This window comes from Notolepis coatsorum (genome assembly GCF_963971535.1).
Source record: "Notolepis coatsorum genome assembly, contig: SCAFFOLD_392, whole genome shotgun sequence".
Lineage (NCBI taxonomy): Eukaryota > Metazoa > Chordata > Actinopteri > Aulopiformes > Paralepididae > Notolepis > Notolepis coatsorum.
Window position 1 is genome coordinate 80,531 of NW_028173238.1, and position 21,431 is coordinate 101,961.

The 21,431-nt window shown below is 42.8% G+C and overlaps 1 protein-coding gene across 1 annotated transcript; it reads right to left on the reverse strand.

Moving 5' to 3' along the window:
- Positions 1-4,640: 4,640 nt before the first annotated feature.
- On the reverse strand, positions 4,641-21,200 carry LOC311247842 (snaclec agglucetin subunit alpha-2-like; the record flags this gene model as incomplete). Its single annotated transcript, XM_084338833.1, has 5 exons — positions 21,098-21,200; positions 19,334-19,387; positions 17,159-17,304; positions 4,921-5,002; positions 4,641-4,804 (listed from the first exon to the last, which is right to left on the reverse strand). Exons 3-5 carry the CDS (start codon positions 17,237-17,239, stop codon positions 4,641-4,643), a joined length of 327 nt encoding a protein of 108 aa, XP_084194959.1. The 5' UTR covers positions 17,240-17,304; positions 19,334-19,387; positions 21,098-21,200.
- Positions 21,201-21,431: the final 231 nt, after the last annotated feature.

Genomic DNA, 21,431 nt, shown 5'->3' on the forward strand with positions numbered 1-21,431 from the left:
GATCAAAGTGGTGGCAGAGAATGGGTTAATAATAATAAAATAAAATACAGAATAAAAATAAAATAAAAATAGAACATAGTTAAAAACATAGTATAAACAGAAAATGAAAATCAACAGCACAAGAAAGAAAAAAAATCACAAGAAAAAGTAGCAATCAAAGGCCTTTTGAAATAAGTAGGTTTTCAGGCCTGCTTTAATAGCGTCTAGTATATAAGTATGTTTTTAAGCTTTTCTGCAGTAATTCCAAAAAAAGGCGAGTTATAGGCCCTGACGCATATGATAGATAATCGATTGGCGTTTCTTTCCTATACACGCTATATTAAAAAAAGTAATGTATATGATCGGTATAAATTATGCTTCATCATGCGTGAAGGAAAGAGGGGGGGGGTCGTTTATAATAACTTGATCGTCAGTAACAGCTTTATTTAGTATGGGTTGATATATTGATCAGACTGTTTGCAAACAAAGAAATACACAATCGGGTTGAAAATAACGTTAGTGTCCTCTTACCATTCACCGATGATACTGGAGGAAAAAGATCCCAATTATTCTACGCCGATCTCCTAGATCCATTTCCGGTTTGTATGGCGCAATAAACGCTGAAATCATATCGATTATTGAGTTATGGAAGCGATCCAAATGCACTACAGTGTTTGTCTGGACCCACGTAACAAGATTTGACTGCCGGAGGGATTTCCTTGACGTACCGACCGCCACTTCCGGTTTTTACGTGAATGTAACTCGCCCGACCAGCCACCAGGCAGCGGTATTGAGGAGTTGAAATACCAGAACAGGGTCCAGCTGGCTCCCGGAGGGAGGCTGGATGAATTATGAATGCCATGGTAGAAAAAATTAAATATTGATCGTTCCTGGCGTTCAACGCATGGCGGGCAATAACGACTTTCGCCGTTCTTGGCACTGGATGTGTTAAAACAATGTATGAATGTGTGTGTTTGTTTCCCCGACAGAAGCTCCCCTCTCTCCCTCTCTCTCGTTCTCTCTGCCTCGCTCTGTTTGAGGAAGTGAAGATATTTCCACTCGCTCTGCTGTCGCTGTCAACCATAGAGGGGTTAGTTATGCAAATCAGTACTGTTGTGAAGGGCCAGATTAACACTGAGAATCTACATTTTATTGTTTTATATAACTTGTATATTATTTATATATATAAGCTATATCCCTTTAAGCCTCCGTTTGAATCATAGCATTATTCGCTCTCCTCATTGGACAACGCCCTTGGCATTGGCGGCGCCAGGCATTCGCGCCCCCAGACAAGTTCAAAGACGTGTTCAGACAAGTTCGGACATGCCCGTAGCGGGCGCATTGATTCCGGGCAAGTGGTTCGGTTGCGCCCTAGAAAGCACTCTAAGTATATATATTGTGGAAGGCGCAAACAGCAGCAGTTCGTCATTTTAGTGTGAATCTAACGTATTGTGCAGTTCGTCATTTTAGTGTGAATCTAACGTTACAGCAGTTCGTTCGGTGTGCAGCAGTAACAAGCAGTTTGTTCGTTTAGTAACTAGTGTGAACCTTAGCAAGTGTGTGTGGACTTAACGTAATTAGGATCAGAACACGAGGTGAACCTAGCAGCAGAACTATTGGACATGTGAGCATTGGAACCTACCGCGGCGTATCGTTACGGATAACTAGTAGCTCCTTAGATACTACCTTGATATTGTAGAACCATTGTTGGTGGATTATAGTGACTTGTGGAAACGTAGTACCGTGGAGAAGAGCATCGTTAATACCATTGTCGTTTGGATTTAACTACCCTGAAGATCTACATCGGGCTAGCTTCGCGGACGAAGCTGGCTTGCTATCATCATTGCTATCGGGCATTGGATTACAGCTATTACCCTGCTACCGAGCACTTGGATTACAAGGACCGGATCCGTATGAGACCCCCTTTTTTCAAGTGACCAGCCGGAGTATCAGTCTATTCTTCATTCCTCTGGAGCTTACTACTCTGTGGGAGGAAATCACCAGTCTCCAGCTATACCCTCGTTTGCCCCCCTATATCGCCATCTCACGCCATGCAGCGTCCCGGTCTAGTATACTTAGCCTAGGAATTATTCATTCCCACTGACTTTGATACTCTGACGTTCTAATATCATTTGCCATAAAAGAGCGACCCAGTAATTATCAGTTGTATATCTGCTATTAATAATAAAATACTGTAAATGATATCTCTTTGTCACCGTGCCGTCTATTGAGTGTCTGCCATAATTAACTGTACTGTCTGGCAAGTAATAATAATATGTAGTAGTGGTTTAATCTATCACAATCTTTAATACAGTCAGGGTTTTGTAACCCCTCAGTTACAAGTACCCTATTCACGTCGGCAATACAGTCAAATCAAAACGGCTTAGTTGAGTGAGGGAAGATCTCGTGAACTCGAGACTAGACTGATGAGTCAATATGGTAATTAGAGACACAGACCCATTGATACTAACCCCTATTGCTATAATACAATGCTAAATACTGGAAAAAGCCATTTATAATGCATGTCCCCTTTAAAACTTTGCTCATAATGAAAAAAGCACCATGAGAACCAATTGAATTACCAGACAGAATAATGATCTGACTCAGAGTACTTTTAACCATGTGACTTGTTGAGCTTTGAAATATATGTAACTGAATTCATCATCTGCAAATTGTCATGTATTCATAAGTTAAAGTAAATTGGTTTTGCGGCTCCAGGTGAATTTTATTTTGTGGGAGGGGGGAACATGGCTCTTTTGATAGTAAAGGTTGCTGACCCCCCGCCTATGGAGGAGCAAAGAGGATAGAAATATATTAAAAAAATGGCACAGGAAGACAAAGACAAAAGAAATCCAACCTTTTTTGCAGATAAATCCCATGGACTCGGTACAGCAATTATCGTTGAACTCCCCAACTTCTGATTTGATGTGGACGCAGTCCTCCTTGCCCAGGTCGTTGTCCTTCCAGTTGTCCGGCTGGCCAAGATTCCATGCAGCGAAGTCCTGAGGGACACAGAGAGGACATCGTCTCACAGTGACGTCTCTAATCTGATGTCTGAAGAACAGAACATTTTGGGAAATTAGCTTATTTGGCATCTACCCTGGAGTTAGACACGAAGATGCATACCGTTTTCTTCTCTGTGCGTGCAGTAGGAGTAGGAAGACACGCACCGTTAGCCTAGCTTAGTGTCAGTCACTGGAAGTAGGTTCCTCCATTAGCCTAGTTCCCAACGTCTTCCTACTACTGCATGCACAGAGAAGAAAACGGTATGTATCTTCTTGTCTAACTCCACACCGTATTATACAGTGATGTGGTGTCACTTACATTAGGAGATCCGTCTGTATAAACAAAGTCTTCTTCCTTTGCTATGTCATTCAAACCGATCCAGCTGGTAACTTTCATGTGATCTGCAGATACAAAAGACCACTGTTAGGAAATCTACTACAGCACTATTAGGAACGTCTGACCACTAAGTGTGTCTGACTCTTAACCACCAAAACCTGCACGGACTACAACGTATGACGTACATCATCACCAGTTAGGGTACTTTGTGTATACTGTTTACTTTTACTCATACTCATAGTATATAACCTCTTAACCTGCGCCCCCAAAAGTGGCCATTTTAGTTTTCATTTTTGTGGACTGCATACTTTTTTTGCAAACCAAAACAACATACTACTTATAGCACCTGCATGAGCCTGGTCTCTTTTGAAAGATGACATTATTTTTTAAATTTTTTTTATAATTTTTGAATCCTCTCTTTCTTAGATTTGTCTCTGTTTTTCTCCCCGTCCCAATTTAGTCGTTGTGCCGATTCCCCCCCTCCCCTACCTGGTTGTTGTGCGCATGTTCTCCTACTGGTCGGTGCAAGGGAACCCTGAAGTCATCCGCACGCTTCCTCCGACACATGCGGCGACAGCCAGTGACTCTTTTTTCACCTGGCAGCGAGGTCTCTCATTGGTGAAGTGTAACGTGTGGGAGGTCACGCTGCCTTCATCAATTCCTGCCTTTCGCCCATACCTGACCTGTAGGCGTCGCTGTCCACAGCGCCAGATTACCACCCCCGACTTGCCCTCCCCCTAACCCAGCCAAACGAGTTAGTATGACGATCAGCCCAAGCCTCGAGCAATGCTGACTCCGGGAGTCAAGACCGCAGCCTCTTGCATTGGTGACAAGCGCAATCTCCGCTACGCCACCTGACCGCCTTGAAAGATGACATTCTGACGTTTCTGAGTCCAGAAAGAAAATTCACTTTTTTAGTGCTAATGAAATAGAGTAACATAGGTCTGAACTGGAGTTGTAGAAAAACATGTTACTTGTTAGGGGTCGGTGGGCAAATCATCCTAAAAAGGGTCCACATGTGGGCCCTTGCAGCTAAACAGATGAGATAAAAAAAATAATATTGCCTATATTTATTGTAACAAATAATATAACCAATATGGCATACAGACCCGCATGTGCACTCATACTTTTATATTCAGAGTTAATAATATTGTTTACACAGTTTCTCATATTCAGAAGAAACTGCATTACCTATATTTATGTCTTTCTACTATTACCTGCCCTCACCCCTCCCTTTATGCTGCTATGACTCCTGAATGTCTCCAAGGGGATCAATAAAGGAATATCTCATATCTTGTATCAGTTCATTCTAAAATCCTTCACTCACCTTTGATGAAGTCCAGCTCCCCCTGAGAGTGGATGCTGGCCAGGTGTCCGTGCTGGCTGGTGCAGTTGTCTTCGGCCTCCTGCCAGGTTTTCAGATCCTCTCCAAACTGATAGCAATAATTTCCGTTCAACTTGTATCCTGTGTCACAGAGGGAATCTGGAACACGCAAGCACAGCATGTGTGACCAGGTTGACCTTGATGCTCATATAATGACAAACAACAAATATCAAAGCTATCATGATGATATTGATTAAACAAAAAGGTTGACTTACTGGTTGTTGGGACAGCTCCAGTCACATTGCTCATCAGAAAGACAACAGCAATCCACCATTTCCTCAAGGCTGCCATTCCTTCCTGCAGTGTAATAGAAAGTAAAATAAAATAAAAATTTATTACAGAAAATTTTCACTAAAGTGCCATCTGTTGCATCTGCACTGTTCTCCGTGAAAATACCATATTTGGATAAGTTTGACCATTTCTCAAAATCTGAAAATCATTATTTAATAAAACACAGAAAAGGATCACCAAGTTACTCTGGATAAAAAAAACCTTTACAGACAACATTGAGACAAAGCTTCCTGACACATCTCCATCCAAACTCTTGGAAGAACTAATTGAAATCTCATCTGATACCACCTGGAGAGCTAATTTCAGAGTGTGGTGCTGAGTACCAAGTATCTCATGATGCAGCAGTTAAGGTGTTGATACCCTTCAGAACCACATATCTGTGTGAAGCTGGCTTTTCATCCATGACAGCTCTGAAAACAAAATATAGGGCCAAGTTGAGCCTTGAGGATGACATGCGTGTTGCCTTGTCAAAGACTGACAGCAATAAAGACTGTTTGCTTATTTCCTATGTTCGCTTTGTAAATTCCCAGTCACTGAGTGAAGATCTGCTGTTTTGCAAATATGTCAAAGACAGAGCGAGGAGATGGGAGCTGACCATTCTGCAGTGCTGTTTCACAGCGAGGCAAGGTGGCTCTCGCGAGGGAAGGTGTTGTCGCGAGTCTTTGAACTACGAGAGGAGATTCGGGTGTTCTTGGAGGAGAAGAGCATGCAAGAAGCTGCAAGCAAGTTCAATGATGAACAATTTCTGATGAAACTGGCCTATCTCAGCGATGTCTTTGGAAAGCTGAATGAATTAAACCTTCAGCTTCAAGGTATGTTGATATTTTTTGTCTTCTAGTATCTGTCATGTCTACTCTAAACTAGAGTAGACTAGTGTCTGTCTGTTTGTCACTAAATGTAATATGAATTGATATTGATTACAAAAGGACCCCAATTGAAACAAGCCATTGGCTTTCTTGGGTTTTTTAATCCTATTTAGTTGACCTTGTACTTACTGTCATGTGATTTTTTTTCTGCAAACATATAAATAAAGTATTCTATTCAATTCAATGCAAAGATAAATACCTACCTGACCTGGCAAACAAGATCACTGCATTCAGTGGAAAGCTAGGGCCTAACAAAAATAATGGTTGGTTTCCGGTCGCCGACCGACCCTGCAGATTTATGTGCGACCCAATTTATTTTATGAGTTTCTATTGGCGGAAAAAAATACGCATTTTGTAGAGCGCCCTTTGTTCAAGTAGAGAGCGCCAGACTCCAGCAAATGGCCGCGAGCTACAGTGTCAACATGGATGTGTGCACCGTAACCATTGTTTGTTTGTGCGGTGTGCCTCCTAAAATAGTCAGAGTGGGTGCAAAAACATTTGAAGACGTGCTCCTAGAGCAGGGAGGGGCAACTGGCGGCCCGCGGGCCGCATGCGGCCCTCACCGACGTTCCATGCGGCCCCAGGCCAATATTAAAAAAAAAATATACATATATAATATTTTTTTTATTTATTTTTTTTTTTTATTATTTTTTTTTATTTATTTTTTTTGTATTGTATTCGACTAAGAAGAGTTGGCAGTCGACTATGGCTCCTTTCGATCGATTAGTCGACTATTTGACTAATAGGGGTCAGCCCTAGTGTGGACATATGAAACGCTGTTGAAAGTGCCGTGCAGCAATATGGGGTTTTTGATAAACTGTCGGCTGTTGTTACCGATGGAGCACCGGCAATGAAAGGAAAACGCACAGGATTCGCCGGGCTTCTAAGGCAGAGTGGCATTGAGTGTCCAATGCTGCACTGCATTATACATCAGGTAAGTTCGCTAACATAATTTCCATCTATTGTGGGTCACTATAATGACCAATGCGAGTCGAGTGTAGTCAAATTATATGCAAGAGTCGTTAAATCGTTTTTATTTTTTTTTATCTGATATAGGAGGCTCTCTGTGCCAAGAAGCTTGACTACTACAGCCATGTTATGGATTTGGTTACCAAGGTTACCAATCTAATTTGTGGAGGCAACAGGTCACTAAACCATAGAAAGTTTGTCTCCTTTTTGGAAGAGATGGACACTGATTATGGCGACTTGCAGCTACACACAGAAATCCGATGGCTGAGCCGTCGGAAAGTACAGGAGCGACATTGAAACACTGCAAATGCAATTCAATGGTCGGTTTTGAAGATTTCAACGGCATGCAGTCACGGATAGCGCTGTTTGCCGGCCCCCTCACCGCTACGGTGTCAGAGCAGCCCCCACCGTTGCAGCTTGAACTGTGCGAGCTACAGTCAGATCCTTTTTTTCAAGCAAAGAGAAATGAGAGGGGAATTTCGTTTTGGAAACTGCTACCTGAGCCCCGCTTCCCACTCCTCAGGGACTTTGCCCTCTCTATGGCCAGTATGTTTGGGAGCACATACATATGTGAGAGCAATTTCTCAAACATGAAGCACATCAAGTCAAAGGAGAGAAACAGGCTGTCGGATGAAACATTATTTCATCTGATGCAGATTGCATGCACAAACATTGAAGTTGACATTCCTGCCATTGTGCGCCAACAAGAGAGACCACAAGTGTCTCATTAAAGACAGGGGGGAGGAGGAGATGGTGTAGAGGGGGGGGGGAGGAGATGATGAAGAGGTGTAGAGGGGGGGGGGGGGAGGAGATGATTAAGAAGTGTAGAGAGGGGGGAAGAGATGATGAAGAGGTGTAGAGAGGGGGGGGAGATGATGGAGAGGTGTAGAGAGGGGACCATTATTATTATTATTATTATAACCATTATTGACCCACTGTGGGGCGAGGGTGAATGTCATGCCAGTTTGATAAAGGGTCAATGGGAGGCATGTAGTATTGCACTTTACTTTACTTGCACTTTACTTGTTTACTTTTGTAGTGTTCAGATAACACTAATAACACAAACACAAACCAGCATTCCTGCTGCATTTCACTACAACAGTAAATCAAAAGTGCAATAATAAATGATTTAGTTAAATGTATACACTTTTATCCTGCTACTAAACAAAACATTCCTGAGTGCGTCATATCCATAACATGCATTTCAGTGTTATAATGTTTTGTTTAGTAGCAGGATAAAAGTTTATACATTTAACAAAATCATTTATTATTGCACTTTTGATTTACTGTTGTAGTGAAATGCAGCAGGAATGCTGCTTTGTGTTTATTGAGCAGTGGGCTTTAAGTTCATACATTTATTTTATTATTGTATATATTTGGGGTTACACAGCAATACGTTTAAATTCAGCTGTTTATAAATTCATAAAGTTGAAATTGCATTACTAAATGCATTTGAAATGGAATAAAAACAAAGTTACAACAAATTATAATTGTTTATATACCTTGTGACTATTAGGGCTATTTGAGTGATGGGGTACTACTGGCGGGACTGCCGATAAACAATGCGGCCCCCCAGATTGATTGTGGACATTTTGTGGCCCTCACCATATACAAAGTTGCCCACCCCTGTCCTAGAGGTAAAACAGTGCACTTGTTGCTTTATATCAGCAGCTGGAAAAGTGGATAGAGCGGACAAATGGACAGACATTGCCAACGATGTATTGTCAACCACCACCCAGCTTGGGTCCCATGCCGGCGCCGTGTTAAGCTTATTTCAATTCAAGTACTTAGCACTGAAGTGCAAGGCTCCAACGCCAGAACCTGTACCCTCCACAAGCCAGTCTGCCTTCGACTTGCCGTTTGAATGAATGAATGAATGAAAACTTTATTTAACAGATTGCAGAATGGGTACAATACAGTACGGCTCAATACATACAATTGTTAAGGGGATGCAGACCTGAGAAAGACGTTTGTCTTGTTTCCATCAGGGTCCCCCATTTTCAATTCATATAGACATTTATGACATACATAACATACATGACATTTATGGCATAGGGACATATAGGTATTTAGTACTGATACATTTGTGACATAGGCGGTATTCAAATATACAGTACTGTTACCCCTAGATCCTGACAGAGTATATACATATGATGGGGAGGGGACTGTACATTAGGAGGGGGTGGGTGGGTGGCAGGGGAATATACATACGGCGGGGAGGGAATATATACATGCGGTGGGGAGGAGACTGTCTATTAGGAGGTGGTGGGGGTTTTGGGCATTTACGGTGGCCAGTTTCGAATTGCAGCCTCCCGTAGGTGCTCTTTAAGGGCGGTTTTGAATGTGGGCAGGGATTCACATTCCTTTACAGCTTTGGGTAGGGCGTTCCACATTGTTGTGGCATAATTGCGAAACGTGTTTAGTCCCTTGTTTGAGCCGAATCTGGGTTTAACATGATTTGTTGAGCTTCCTCTGGTGTAGTGGTTGTGGTATTCACTGACCTTTGGGAAGTATTTTGACATGTACATGGGCACCCCGGTCGTATAGTGTATCTTGTAGACCAGGCCCATTGCAAGTTGCTGTACTCTGTCGTCTACTCTAAGCCATCCTAGGTTGGCAAAGTGGGCAGGGGTGAGGTGGGTTCTGGGGTTCAGGTCAAGTAGTAGTCTGACCAGTTTGTTTTGTGATGTTTGTAATTTTGTTTTAAGCGCCTTTGAGGTGCTTTGGTACCATGAGGTGCACGCATAGTCATAGTACCCTTGAATGAGTGCTCCTGCCAGAGTCCTCAGGGTATTCTTGTTTACCAGAGAGGAGATCCGGTACAAGAATCTAGTTCGTTGGTTGACTTTTTTTATTACATTGGATGCCATTTTGTCACAGGAAAGATTTGCCTCTAGGATGGAACCCAGGTAGGTAATTTCGTCTTTCCTTGTGACAATATTGTCACCCACTGTAACTGAGAAGCCGTCGGTCTTGCTGAGTTTGTTATTTGAACCGAAGAGAATGGACTCTGTTTTGCCCATGTGTAATGATAGTTTGTTATCAGCGAGCCATATGCAGATTTTGCCTAGTTCCGTGCTGAGGGTTTTTTCAACCTGCAATTTGTTCTTGTCAGAGACCAGCAGGGCTGAGTCGTCCGCAAACAGGAACAAGTTGCAGTCACAGGCTGACGACATGTCATTTGCATAAATTAGGAAGAGTAGCGGTCCTAGTATGCTTCCTTGTGGAACACCACAGCTCACTGTGAGGGGGGGGGGATAGAGTACCGTTTACCTCTACCATCTGTTCTCTCCCCTCCAGGTAGGATTGCATCCAGCTCACTGATAGGCTATCAAAACCAATTGCTTTTAGCTTGTCCATTAGAATGGAGTGATTGACAGTGTCGAAGGCCTTTTGTAGGTCCAGCATGACCATGCCGCAGTATTTGCCAGCGTCCACCTCTTGTTTGATGTGGTCGTTCAAATAGAGGAGGCATGTGTCAGTGGAGTGGGACGTTCTGAAGCCAGATTGGAATTCGTAGATTAGGTTTTTTTCCGCCAGGTACTTTTCGACCTGTTCGTAGACTATTTTCTCCATGACTTTCGAGATGGAGGTAAGAATAGAAACAGGGCGGTAGTTGCCTGGGTCTAATTTGCTGCCCTTTTTGTGTAGAGGGGTCACTCTCGCAATTTTGAAGTCCTTGGGGACGTGCCCCTGTTTTATAGAGAGGTTTATTATGTGTGTGATGACTGGGGTGATGGCGGCTGCTGCGTCTCTGAGGAATTTGGAGGGGATGTTGTCATGGCCAGTGGCCTTGTTAGGTTGGAGGGCGCTCAATTTTTTGAGTACCTCATCGGTTGTTACCATTTCAAGTTTGAAGTCGTCTTTGTGGACCCCTAGGTTTTTGTAGTATGCTACTATGTGTTCTACCCCATAATGCCCTGAGTGGGAGGGTAGTTTGTTTACCAGTGTTGTGGCTATGTTTGTGAAGAAGATGTTTAAGTAATTGGCTACATCCAGCTTGTCTGTGATGAGCGTGTTGTCCGTCTTTATGTTTATGTTTGAGAATCTGGTTTTAAGTTTTTTACTGCAGCCTAGTTGATTATTGAGTAATTTCCAAAGTTCGCGGGGTTTGTTTTTGTTTTCCTCAGTTTTGTCGTTGATGAAATTTCTTTTTGCGGTTCTGATCATGGTGTTTACGTCATTTCTTAGTCTGTTTCTTTGGATTTTTAGTTCAACCACGTGGGCTTGGAGTTCACTGTTTGAGCTTTTGGAAAGCTTTGTCTGACTTTTATGAAGTTCAGAGCATTTTTTGTCTCTGGTTTTCATAGCGGCCAGTATTTCAGTGTGCATCCATGCCTCAGCGCGATTTTTAACCCTGGTGGTTCTTATCGGTGCCATGTTGTTGAGTATTGCTGTGAATTTGGTTTTGAATCCAAGCCATGTTTCTTCAACCTGTGTACCACTGAGCTCATCTGACCAGTCCAAGCTCCCCAGTTCTAGGTTAAAGGCCTCTCTAGAGTAAGTTTTGAGGTCTCTAGATGTGACTGTTTTGTGACAGCCGGCCTTCTGTTTTAGCTTTTTGCGGGTACAGAAAATCATATAATGATCACTTAACCCGCATGCTATCACCCCTTTACTGGAGATCATGGACTTGTCAGAGGTCAAAATGAGGTCAATGGTGGTTTGTGTCGAATCGCATACCCTTGTGGGTTGTGTGATTAGCTGGCTGAAACCGTGCAGGTCAGAAAATCTACTGAAGGCCTTGAAGACGGGTGCTGATTTACGCAGCATATCCGTGTTCCAGTCCCCAATAAGAATTTTTTCTACCCCCTCCACCCCAGCTAAACACCCATCAAGTGTGTCATAAAACCCACTCTGTTCTGGTGGTCTATAGATTGTGCCTACTAGTACCGGTTTCGCCCTGTCTAATAAGATTTCAATCCAAACAGTTTCAATTTCATCATGGTTAAGGTCAGTACGGTTGATGTATTTGGTATCCTTGTGTATATACACACAGACGCCACCTCCATACTGGTTCCTATCCCTCCTGACTATTGAGTAGTTTTCAATTTCAATCTCTGGATCCTGTACAGATGAGTCTAATTTTGTTTCTGTGAAACACAATATGTTAGCCTTACCGTTTAAAAACAACTGTTTGATTTCAGCCAGTTTCGTGCACAGCAACGTATACATTTGCCTCCGCTGAGAACTGAACAAAATACAAGTTGAGGAATGCCATTATCAAGAGCCTCCAAACCAGGCGAGTGGGGTTTTCTGTCCAGGCGAGCACAAACCAAGGCTCAGAATTGGTGACGGTGAAATAACTATTTTACTAACATGGAACGAGTCCGTCTGTATGTACTGTATCGTTCTGTCATACTAATTGTTAAGAATGAGGAGGGGTTTGTGCTTCTTTGGGGTTGTTTAATTCCATTGATATCGGTTACATACAGGTGAATACCTCGCTCGTCATCACACACAGCTACACATGCTTACATAGATATAGAACACTAGATAGCCCGCGCTGCCGGCCAATGGAGAGCGACGTTGTCGTAGGGCGGCCATCTTGCTCCAGGCAGCTCAGCTACTGATAACCCTCACTCAAGGCTGACTGGAGCAAGATGGCGGCGGTTCAGCAACGCTGGTGACTCCGCCTTAAGCTATCTAGTGTTCTATATATATCTATGCATGCTTACACGTGTATTCCACGACAACAAACTAACTTCCGGTGCCACCCCCTATCTCTCCCGGGCGGAAACACACCCCCAGCTAACAGTGACACACACAACGGCAGAACATTATTACAGTACGTTTCATTTTCATGCAAGCACTGTTTCTGTAATAGTATGAATTTCAGATAATATTTTTTACAATCAAGTTTAATTAAATAGTAAAAAAGTGCAGTCCTGGCATGTCAAGAATTAGAATATATAAAAAGCAAGTATTTCACAATATTCAATCAATGACTGCATTTGGGCTTTCATGCCTGGCACTGTTTAACATTGAATAATTCACTTTAAATAAATGTTCTGTTTTAACCCTGCTGCCAAGTTTGTATTCAAGGAGCTGCAAGAAGCACGTTGTGGCCAGACCATATGGGCAGCAAAACTGAGCAGTTTCAATGACTGCATTTGGGCTTTCATGCCTGGCACTGTTTAACATTGAAGACTTTACTTTAAATAAATTTTCTGTTTTAACCCTGCTGCCAAGTTTGTATTGGAGCTGGCAGAAGAAGCACGTTGTGGCCAGACCAGTGACGGTTGGAATGCCCCACGGGCCCTGAGGCGAATGCCCCACACCACCTGACCCGGCACCGGGACATCCCTCCCTCCTCCCACGTGTGCGCAACACGGACATTAATAAGAACGCTTCAATAAGGAAAGTCACGGAGCATGGAGGGCAGACGCGGAGATATATGACATACATGACATACAGATAGACAGTACTGCTACATCTATACATTTTGCAAATCTGATATGTCATAAATGTATAGATGTAGCAGTACTGTCTATCTGTATGTCATGTATGTCATATATGTTATGATGAATTGAAAATGGGGGACCCTGATGTAAACAAGACGAAAGTCTTTCTCTGGTCTGCATCCCCTTAACAATTGTATGTATTGAGCTGTACTGTACTATACCCATTCTGCAATCTGTTAATAAACTTTTCAATCAATCAATCAATCACAGTAGTACAGCTCAATACATACAATTGTTAAGGCCAGGGGATGCAGACCAGAGAAAGACTTTCGTCTTGTTTACATCAGGGTCCCCCATTTTCAATTCATCATAACATTGACATACATGACATACAGGTAGACAGTACTGCTACATCAGTGTCTAAGAGAGGTGATGAGCATCAGATAGCAAGGTGGAGAGCTACATAACATTAGGTTGTGGTGGCTAGGAGGGATATGAGAACTGTGTGTGTGTGTGTGTGTGTAACTAGGAGGGATATGAGCACTGTGTGTGTGTGTAACTAGGAGGGATATGAGCACTGTGTGTGTGTGTAACTAGGAGGGATATGAGCACTGTGTGTGTGTGTAACTAGGAGGGATATGAGCACTGTGTGTGTGTGTAACTAGGAGGGATATGAGCACTGTGTGTGTGTGTGTAGTTTAAGATGCTGCATCACCGCTTAGCCACTGAGTCCAGCTAGTTTAAGATGCTGCATCACCTCTTAACCACTGAGTCCAGCTAGTTTAAGATGCTGCATCACCTCTTAACCACTGAGTCCAGATAGTTTAAGATGCTGCATCATCACCTCTTAGCCACTGAGTCCAGCTAGTTTAAGATGCTGCATCACCTCTTAACCACTGAGTCCAGCTAGTTTAAGATGCTGCATCACCTCTTAACCACTGAGTCCAGCTAGTTTAAGATGCTGCATCACCTCTTAACCACTGAGTCCAGATAGTTTAAGATGCTCATCACCTCATGACATGAGGACCGTGCGTATGTGCAACTAGGAGGGACATGAGGACTGCGCGCATGTGTAACTAGGAGGACTGTGTGTATGTGTAGCTAGAAGTGATATGATAACTGTGTGTATGTGTAGCTAGGAGGGATATGAGGTCTGTGTGTATGTGTAGCTAGGAGTGATATGATAACTGTGTGTATGTGTAGCTAGGAGGGATATGAGGTCTGTGTGTATGTGTAGCTAGGAGTGATATGATAACTGTGTGTATGTGTAGCTAGGAGTGATATGATAACTGTGTGTATGTGTAGCTAGGAGGGATATGAGGTCTGTGTGTATGTGTAGCTAGGATTGATATGATAACTGTGTGTATGTGTAGCTAGGAGGGATATGAGGACTGTGTGTATGTGTAGCTAGGAGTGATATGATAACTGTGTATGTGTAGCTAGGAGGGATATGAGGTCTGTGTGTATGTGTAGCTAGGAGTGATATGATAACTGTGTGAAAAGTTATCGTTTCAAAACACATCGTTTCAAAACATTCTCAGATTTCAACATATGACACATCATTTGAAAGCTTAGATTCTGTACTTTAGCAATCTGGAATAATCTGAAAAATGAAAATGTAGAGATCTGGCATAAAGCGCTGTGAGGTGACACATATACAGAGAGAGACATTTATAATAATTATATTATTAATTAGTTTTGTACACACACACACACACACACACACACACACACACACACACACACACACACACACACACACACACACACACACACACACACACACACACACACACACACACACACACACACACACACACACACTAATAACATGATCATAACCAAACCAATTTCAAATGTATCATCAAGTACAAAATAGATTTGATCGTAATATTTATGAGAATGCATGTTTTTTCACACTACATGAGGAGTATGTCACAGTATGATTTCATAATCGAACATTCTAGAACCTTAACCTTAACCATGCCTAACCTTAACCGGCGAAAGAATACATGTTTTGTATTCTTGATGGGATTCGAACTCATCAACAACTGCAGCTCAAAGTGCTTCACAACAGAAGAAAGACAGGCATAAAATGAGCACATAAAGTGCAGACATATAAAATCAGTTTTTCACATTAGGATCTAACATCCCAACAGGCAACCTTGTTTATGGTTTGATTCAGTTTTAATATAAATAATAAAAATAAAGAGAAGATTAATTAATTATCTACTCAGTCCCAAAGTTTGTGATGTAAATATGGAATGTCCCAAGTTGCTGCTGTTTACAGAGTGTATTGTTGTCCAAAGGTGAATGATGGTGAATGAAGGGTTAAATCAAAACAGTTGTCAATTCCAAACGGTGAGACACGTCCTCATACATCATTCACCTTTGGACAACAATACACTCTGTAAACAGCAGCAACTTGGGACATTCCATATTTACATCACAAAGAGTCCAGACGTGGTTGAAGACACCGGCCTAGCGGCTATTGTTATGATATTAGGCTTGTTCAAGATGGATTTCGGTTCGCCTCGACTAGTAGACGAGAGTAGCCGAGTGAAGCCGGGGGAGGAGTTAAAAGGGCGGACACTGCCGATTTCACGAGAGCCTCTCGCCTAGTCTCGGCATGGCAGATACGCTTTCACGTCACCACACACACATTACACACCTGTCCAGCTCATTATAATGCGATGGCCGTTTGCAAAATTAGATCGCTACCGCGTCCCCGACCGCCAAGAACCTTGGTGTTGTCCTCGACGACCAGTTGAACTTCTCTGCTCACATCGCAGCGACAACCAGAACCTGCCGATTCCTCCTGAGCAACGTCAGAAGGATACGCCCCTTCCTGACAAAAGAAGCCACCCAACTCCTCGTCCAATCAACAGTCATCTCCCGCCTCGACTACTGCAACGCACTGCTCGCTGGCCTCCCGGCCACTGCCACTAAGCCTCTTCAACTCATTCAGAACGCAGCGGCCCGCCTGATCTCAAACCTACCGAAGTCGGCCCATGTCACCCCACTTCTTAGGGACCTGCACTGGCTCCCCATTGCTGCACGAATCCGCTTCAAGGCCCTCGACCTAGCATACCGTGCGGCAAAGGGAACTGCTCCCGCCTACCTCCGGTCAATGGTCTCTAACTACACACCCTCAAGACCCCTACGCTCTGCATCTTCTGGCCGCCTCAGACCTACTCCTATCCAAGCTCCGGGAGGGTCATCAAAGAGAAGTCGCCTATTCTCAGTCCTTGCCCCACAATGGTGGAATGAACTACCCACCCCAGTTAGGACAGCCGAAACACGTCCAATCTTTCGCCGTCGACTAAAGACGCACTTCTTCAACCATTATCTGAAAAAAGAAAAAAAAAAAAAAAAATCTAACCCTAACTAACCATACTGTCATGCACTTGTCCTAATAAACTAACCTACACTGTAGCACTCAACACTTTGATGAACATTGTTACTCAGCTGATAGAGTTGTGCTCTTCCTGATGGCTTGTCGTACAGAACTTGTAAGTCGCTTTGGATAAAAGCGTCAGCTAAATGACTAAATGTAAATGTAAATGTAGTAAATAAACAACAATGGTCTGAGACACACACAGGATACACACAGGAAACACACACAGGATCTTTCGCAGATGAAATTAAATCTGCACTTGACCCATCCCGATCCCGTCGTCCTCGGGCAGCCGGGAGCAGAATGATCACATTTGCAATTGATCATTTTGATCAGTTGCAAATGGCTTCCGTGCCACCTGTTGAATACGGGGGTCAGCACGGAGCAGATGCAACGCTGAGCCTCTCACTGTTTTGCACACGGCCCTTGCCTTATAAGGAGCTGGCGGGGCGTGTCTGTATGGACATTCAGGTGTACGCGAACACGCTTCCTGTTTAAGAATGAGTGACGTTTTTCAACACAGTACCTGTTCCGCCTGGCTGTTGATGATCACCAGGTCAGCTCCTCTGCTCTGACAGTCCAATCTGCTCTCAGTCCAGGTCTTCATCTCCGTTGAGAGGTAGTAGCAAGAAGAATGGTCCTTAAACGTCTTCCATTCGTTAACCTCTTCCCCTGTACATGAATCATAACAGTCATAACATTAAGAAAATGTATGCAAAATGTAACTAATTTGCACAAGGAAGAGCTAGAAATGTGTATAGTAGTGATGAGGAAGTGTCACCACACACACTCAGTAAAACAACAACAGTCCAGTTCTTTCTCTCTCCAACTGTTTTTGTTACAGAGCTACAGTGCAGGTTAGTTTATTAGGACGAGTGCATGACAGTGAGGGTAGTTAGGGTTCGATTTTCTTTTTTTTCTTCATTTCAGATAATGGTTGAAGAAGTGCGTCTTTAGTCGACGGTGAAAGTATATATAGTAGAGGGGACTCCTGAGACCAGTCCGTTTTTATAAGAAGGTTTGCCTAAATGTATTAGAAGTACATAGTACAATTTAGTGCAATCGTCTTACCATGAGTTTTGATTAAGAAAATGTATGCAAAATGTAACTGCGACAATTCACAGGTTAACCCTTTCACTGCCACACAACAGCCGACCGTCGGTTGTGTGATAGTAAAGGGTTAACCTTCTGTCGTGTGGCAGTGAAAGGGTTAATGATGGTGCTGCCTGATAATTAGATGAACCTGTCATGTAAATAGCTGATAGCCAAGGGTTTAGCAACGTCAACCAGTGAAGCAGTGACTGAACAGACAGCTGGGTCAACGGTTTATACACCTGTTCGTATTCCGTGTATGTAAATATGTAAATATCATGAATTGGACTTGAAACCTATAGATGAAGTGATAATTACCATATTGTACCCATTCTGCAATCTGTTAACATTTTCAATCAATCAATCAATCAAACCACCACCACCAATTATCCATTCCTCTCCTAAGGAATGTTACTGGTTGAGAACAAGATGGGGGACAGTTTCGAGATCCGAGTTGCAGCGTGGGAAGAGAGCTCCCGACACGGGAACGTTTAATTTGCCTAAAGTATTTAATTGAAACGGCTAACAATTCTCAAAGTTTCATTAAGTGCCGAGGTACAAATACAGAACGACGAAATGCCACCAAAAAAGGAATTTGCCTTTGAGATTGAGGAGATGAAGAAGGCGCTCGAATTCCTCACAGCAGAGATGACACCTGTCAGTATGCAGTTGAAAACTATCATGGGGTTAATGGAGGAGGTGAGAGCCCTCAAGGCCCAGAATATAAACTATCATGGGGTTAATGGAGGAGGTGAGAGCCCTCAAGGCCCAGAATATAAACTATCATGGGGTTAATGGAGGAGGTGAGAGCCCTCAAGGCCCAGAATATAAACTATCATGGGGTTAATGGAGGAGGTGAGAGCCCTCAAGGCCCAGAATATAGAGAAGGACAAGAACATTGAGGTGCTGGAAAACCGGGTTTGTGACCTTGAACAATACTCGAGGATAAATGACATTATTATATCAGGTTTGGATGTTAAACCGAGGTCTTACTCCCGCGCACTACAAGGAAATGGAGTCCTACCGACCAGGACTCCAATTCAGTGGAGCGACAGGTGGCTGATTTTTCCCAGACTCGTGGGATCAATCTGGACATCAACAACCTGGAGGCATGCCATCTTCTTCCCCGAAGAGTTAAAACGGACAAACCAGCTGTTCAGTTCAGTTCAGTTCAGTGTGATCTTCAGCTGTTCAGTTCAGCTGTGATCTTAAGGTTCACGAAAAGAACATTAAAAACGGCACTACTGAAACAAGGACGACGGCTACAAGGAACAAATGTGTACTTGAACGAACACCTGACAAGAGGAACGGAGATATCGCCCGCAAAGCCAGAAAACTCAGATTCAAGAAGAAGATCGACTCAACATGGACATCCAACTGCAAAATATTCATCAAACTAAACGGAATCCCAGAGCAAGCAACAGTTCTAGTCATCAGAAGCGTCGAGGAGCTGGACAAGTACCAGTGAAAGCCTATCAACAAACAATGGTGAGACCTACATTTTCTCGCGAGCCGCGGGTTGGCCACCCCTGATCTATGTTAAGGTTGGAGGGAGAGGCTTCAATAGTACAGATGTTAGGGGCAGCTAGGAAGGTGGAGGAAAACGTACTGGTTGTTAAGGGGTTAATGCTGCGGGAGGGACGCCCATGGGAGGAGGATTTGCCTGGGGGGAGAGAGAGAGAGGAGGTGAACATTACAGCAGTGATCAGAGGAGCATGCATTTTCATCAATATTCACATTTGACACTGAAAAATCAAGCGTATGGCCTAGTTTGTGGGTGGCGGTGGTAGTAAGCAAAGTGAGTCGAATGAGTCGATCAATTCCATGAAATCAGACACCATAGGCTTGGATGGGCAGCACACATGAATATTAAAGTCACCAAGAATCAGGATTCTGCCATGGATGGACATGGTATTTGACAGAAACTCGGAAAATTGGGAAATAAAGTCCTTGCTGCTAGGGGGCCGATAAACGAGGGCGATTAGGAGAGGTTTGTCCAAGTCAACCATGGTCAACTGTACTTCAGAGCTGGAGATCTACTATAGATGTCCCTAGAATCAGACACTAAGAACATGCAAATGGACCATATTAAAAAAAGTCTGTAAATGTGTATTCTACGTTCTTATGGAATGAATACGATTTTTTTTTTATAAAAAAAGAAAAAAAATGTATTTTTTTTGTATTTTATTTTGAGTAAATTTTCATAACGCGATAATTTGCTGTGTAATTAATTAATCTAATTAACGTGATAAACTGACAGCCCTAATTATAATATATTGTCTATATTCATGTCTTGCCCGAAAAGGTCTCAAATGGCCCTAAGAGAAGCCCTCTTTGTCACAAGTCTGTTGGAGAATGAGACCCAAATGTGTCTGAAGTAACATCATTGCCAGTGGTCCAGTTCACACGTATCATTAGTGTTGGCCAGTAGCACGTTACTTAGTCATTGTATTACTTTCACAGTAACTTTGTAAGACTTTACAATTTCCAAAATAGAAATTATATCATAGTTAGTTACTAAAGCAAGTAACGCTGTGTTACTGTGTTACAACGTAACACAATACTTACTATTAAAGTATATTTAGTTTTTAAGAATTGTAAAGGATAGGCAAAAATAAGCATGTGCTTCATTCAGCCTATTCCTTTTTTCGGTCATTGAGTTTGGATTTCGTGTGTGAGCTTACTTTGAATGTGTACACTTGTGATTTTTTTTCTTTTTTTCTTTTGAAAGTCCATACAGTACACGTGTGTTTTTGATTTATCTGTAAAAAAAGACTGAAAATAAACTATTCATCATCAATGTTGCCAGAATGCAATGTGTTTTTGTCCTCCACAGTGAGAGCACGTCAGCTACTAGCCATGAAGCAGCATAGAGGCTGAGGAAGAGAGGTAACGTTACGTTCAATAGCTGTCTGTTGTAAACTATGTGGGGGGAGCAAAACGTTTGCAACCGTGAAAGATACGACATCTAATTTGATGAAGCATCTGACACTGCAGCACAACAATGTGAAACCCGCCGTATAAAAATTCGACCAGAACAAGTGATGGATGTAAACAAAACAACAGGAACTGAATGTAAGATCAGGGCAACACCACCCTGTGAGTGGAGAAGGTCTGAAGAAGGTTGTTGCTGAGTATATTGGAGGGGAGATGGTACCTATTTTCACGGTTGACTTGCCTTTATTTGGATACATAGAGAAAATACCTACAGAACAGTAAATAACTTTCCCAACACTGCTTATCAATGATACAACCTCAGAGGACCATTGAACTTCAAAAAACCTGTGATGAAAACCAACCTGAAAATAATGTGTATCTCCTCTTACGGAGCCACCCTGTGGAATGGGCTAGAAGGGTCTCAAACTCAATGTACCTGGGGGCCGCTGGAGGTAGAGTCTGGGTGAGGCTGGGCCGCATCAAATATTCCACAAAAAAAGGGTTTCAAGTATTCCAAAAAAAAGTACAACTGATCCAATCGTCTCAATCTTTAGCAATAACAATTCAGAACATGAACAGTTCTTCAGAACATGAACGGTTCTTCAGAACATAGGCTTCTCAGTGGTGTCAGTGGACTCATCCACAGCTATGGAAATGCACTGTGCATTTTTTTTATTCTATCACAAAGCTGTTTATTCTGGTTGCTGTGCGATCTGAGGGGGATTTGCTTTTGTTTGCCTTCAAACATGGTCTCCATCACTTCAGTCATA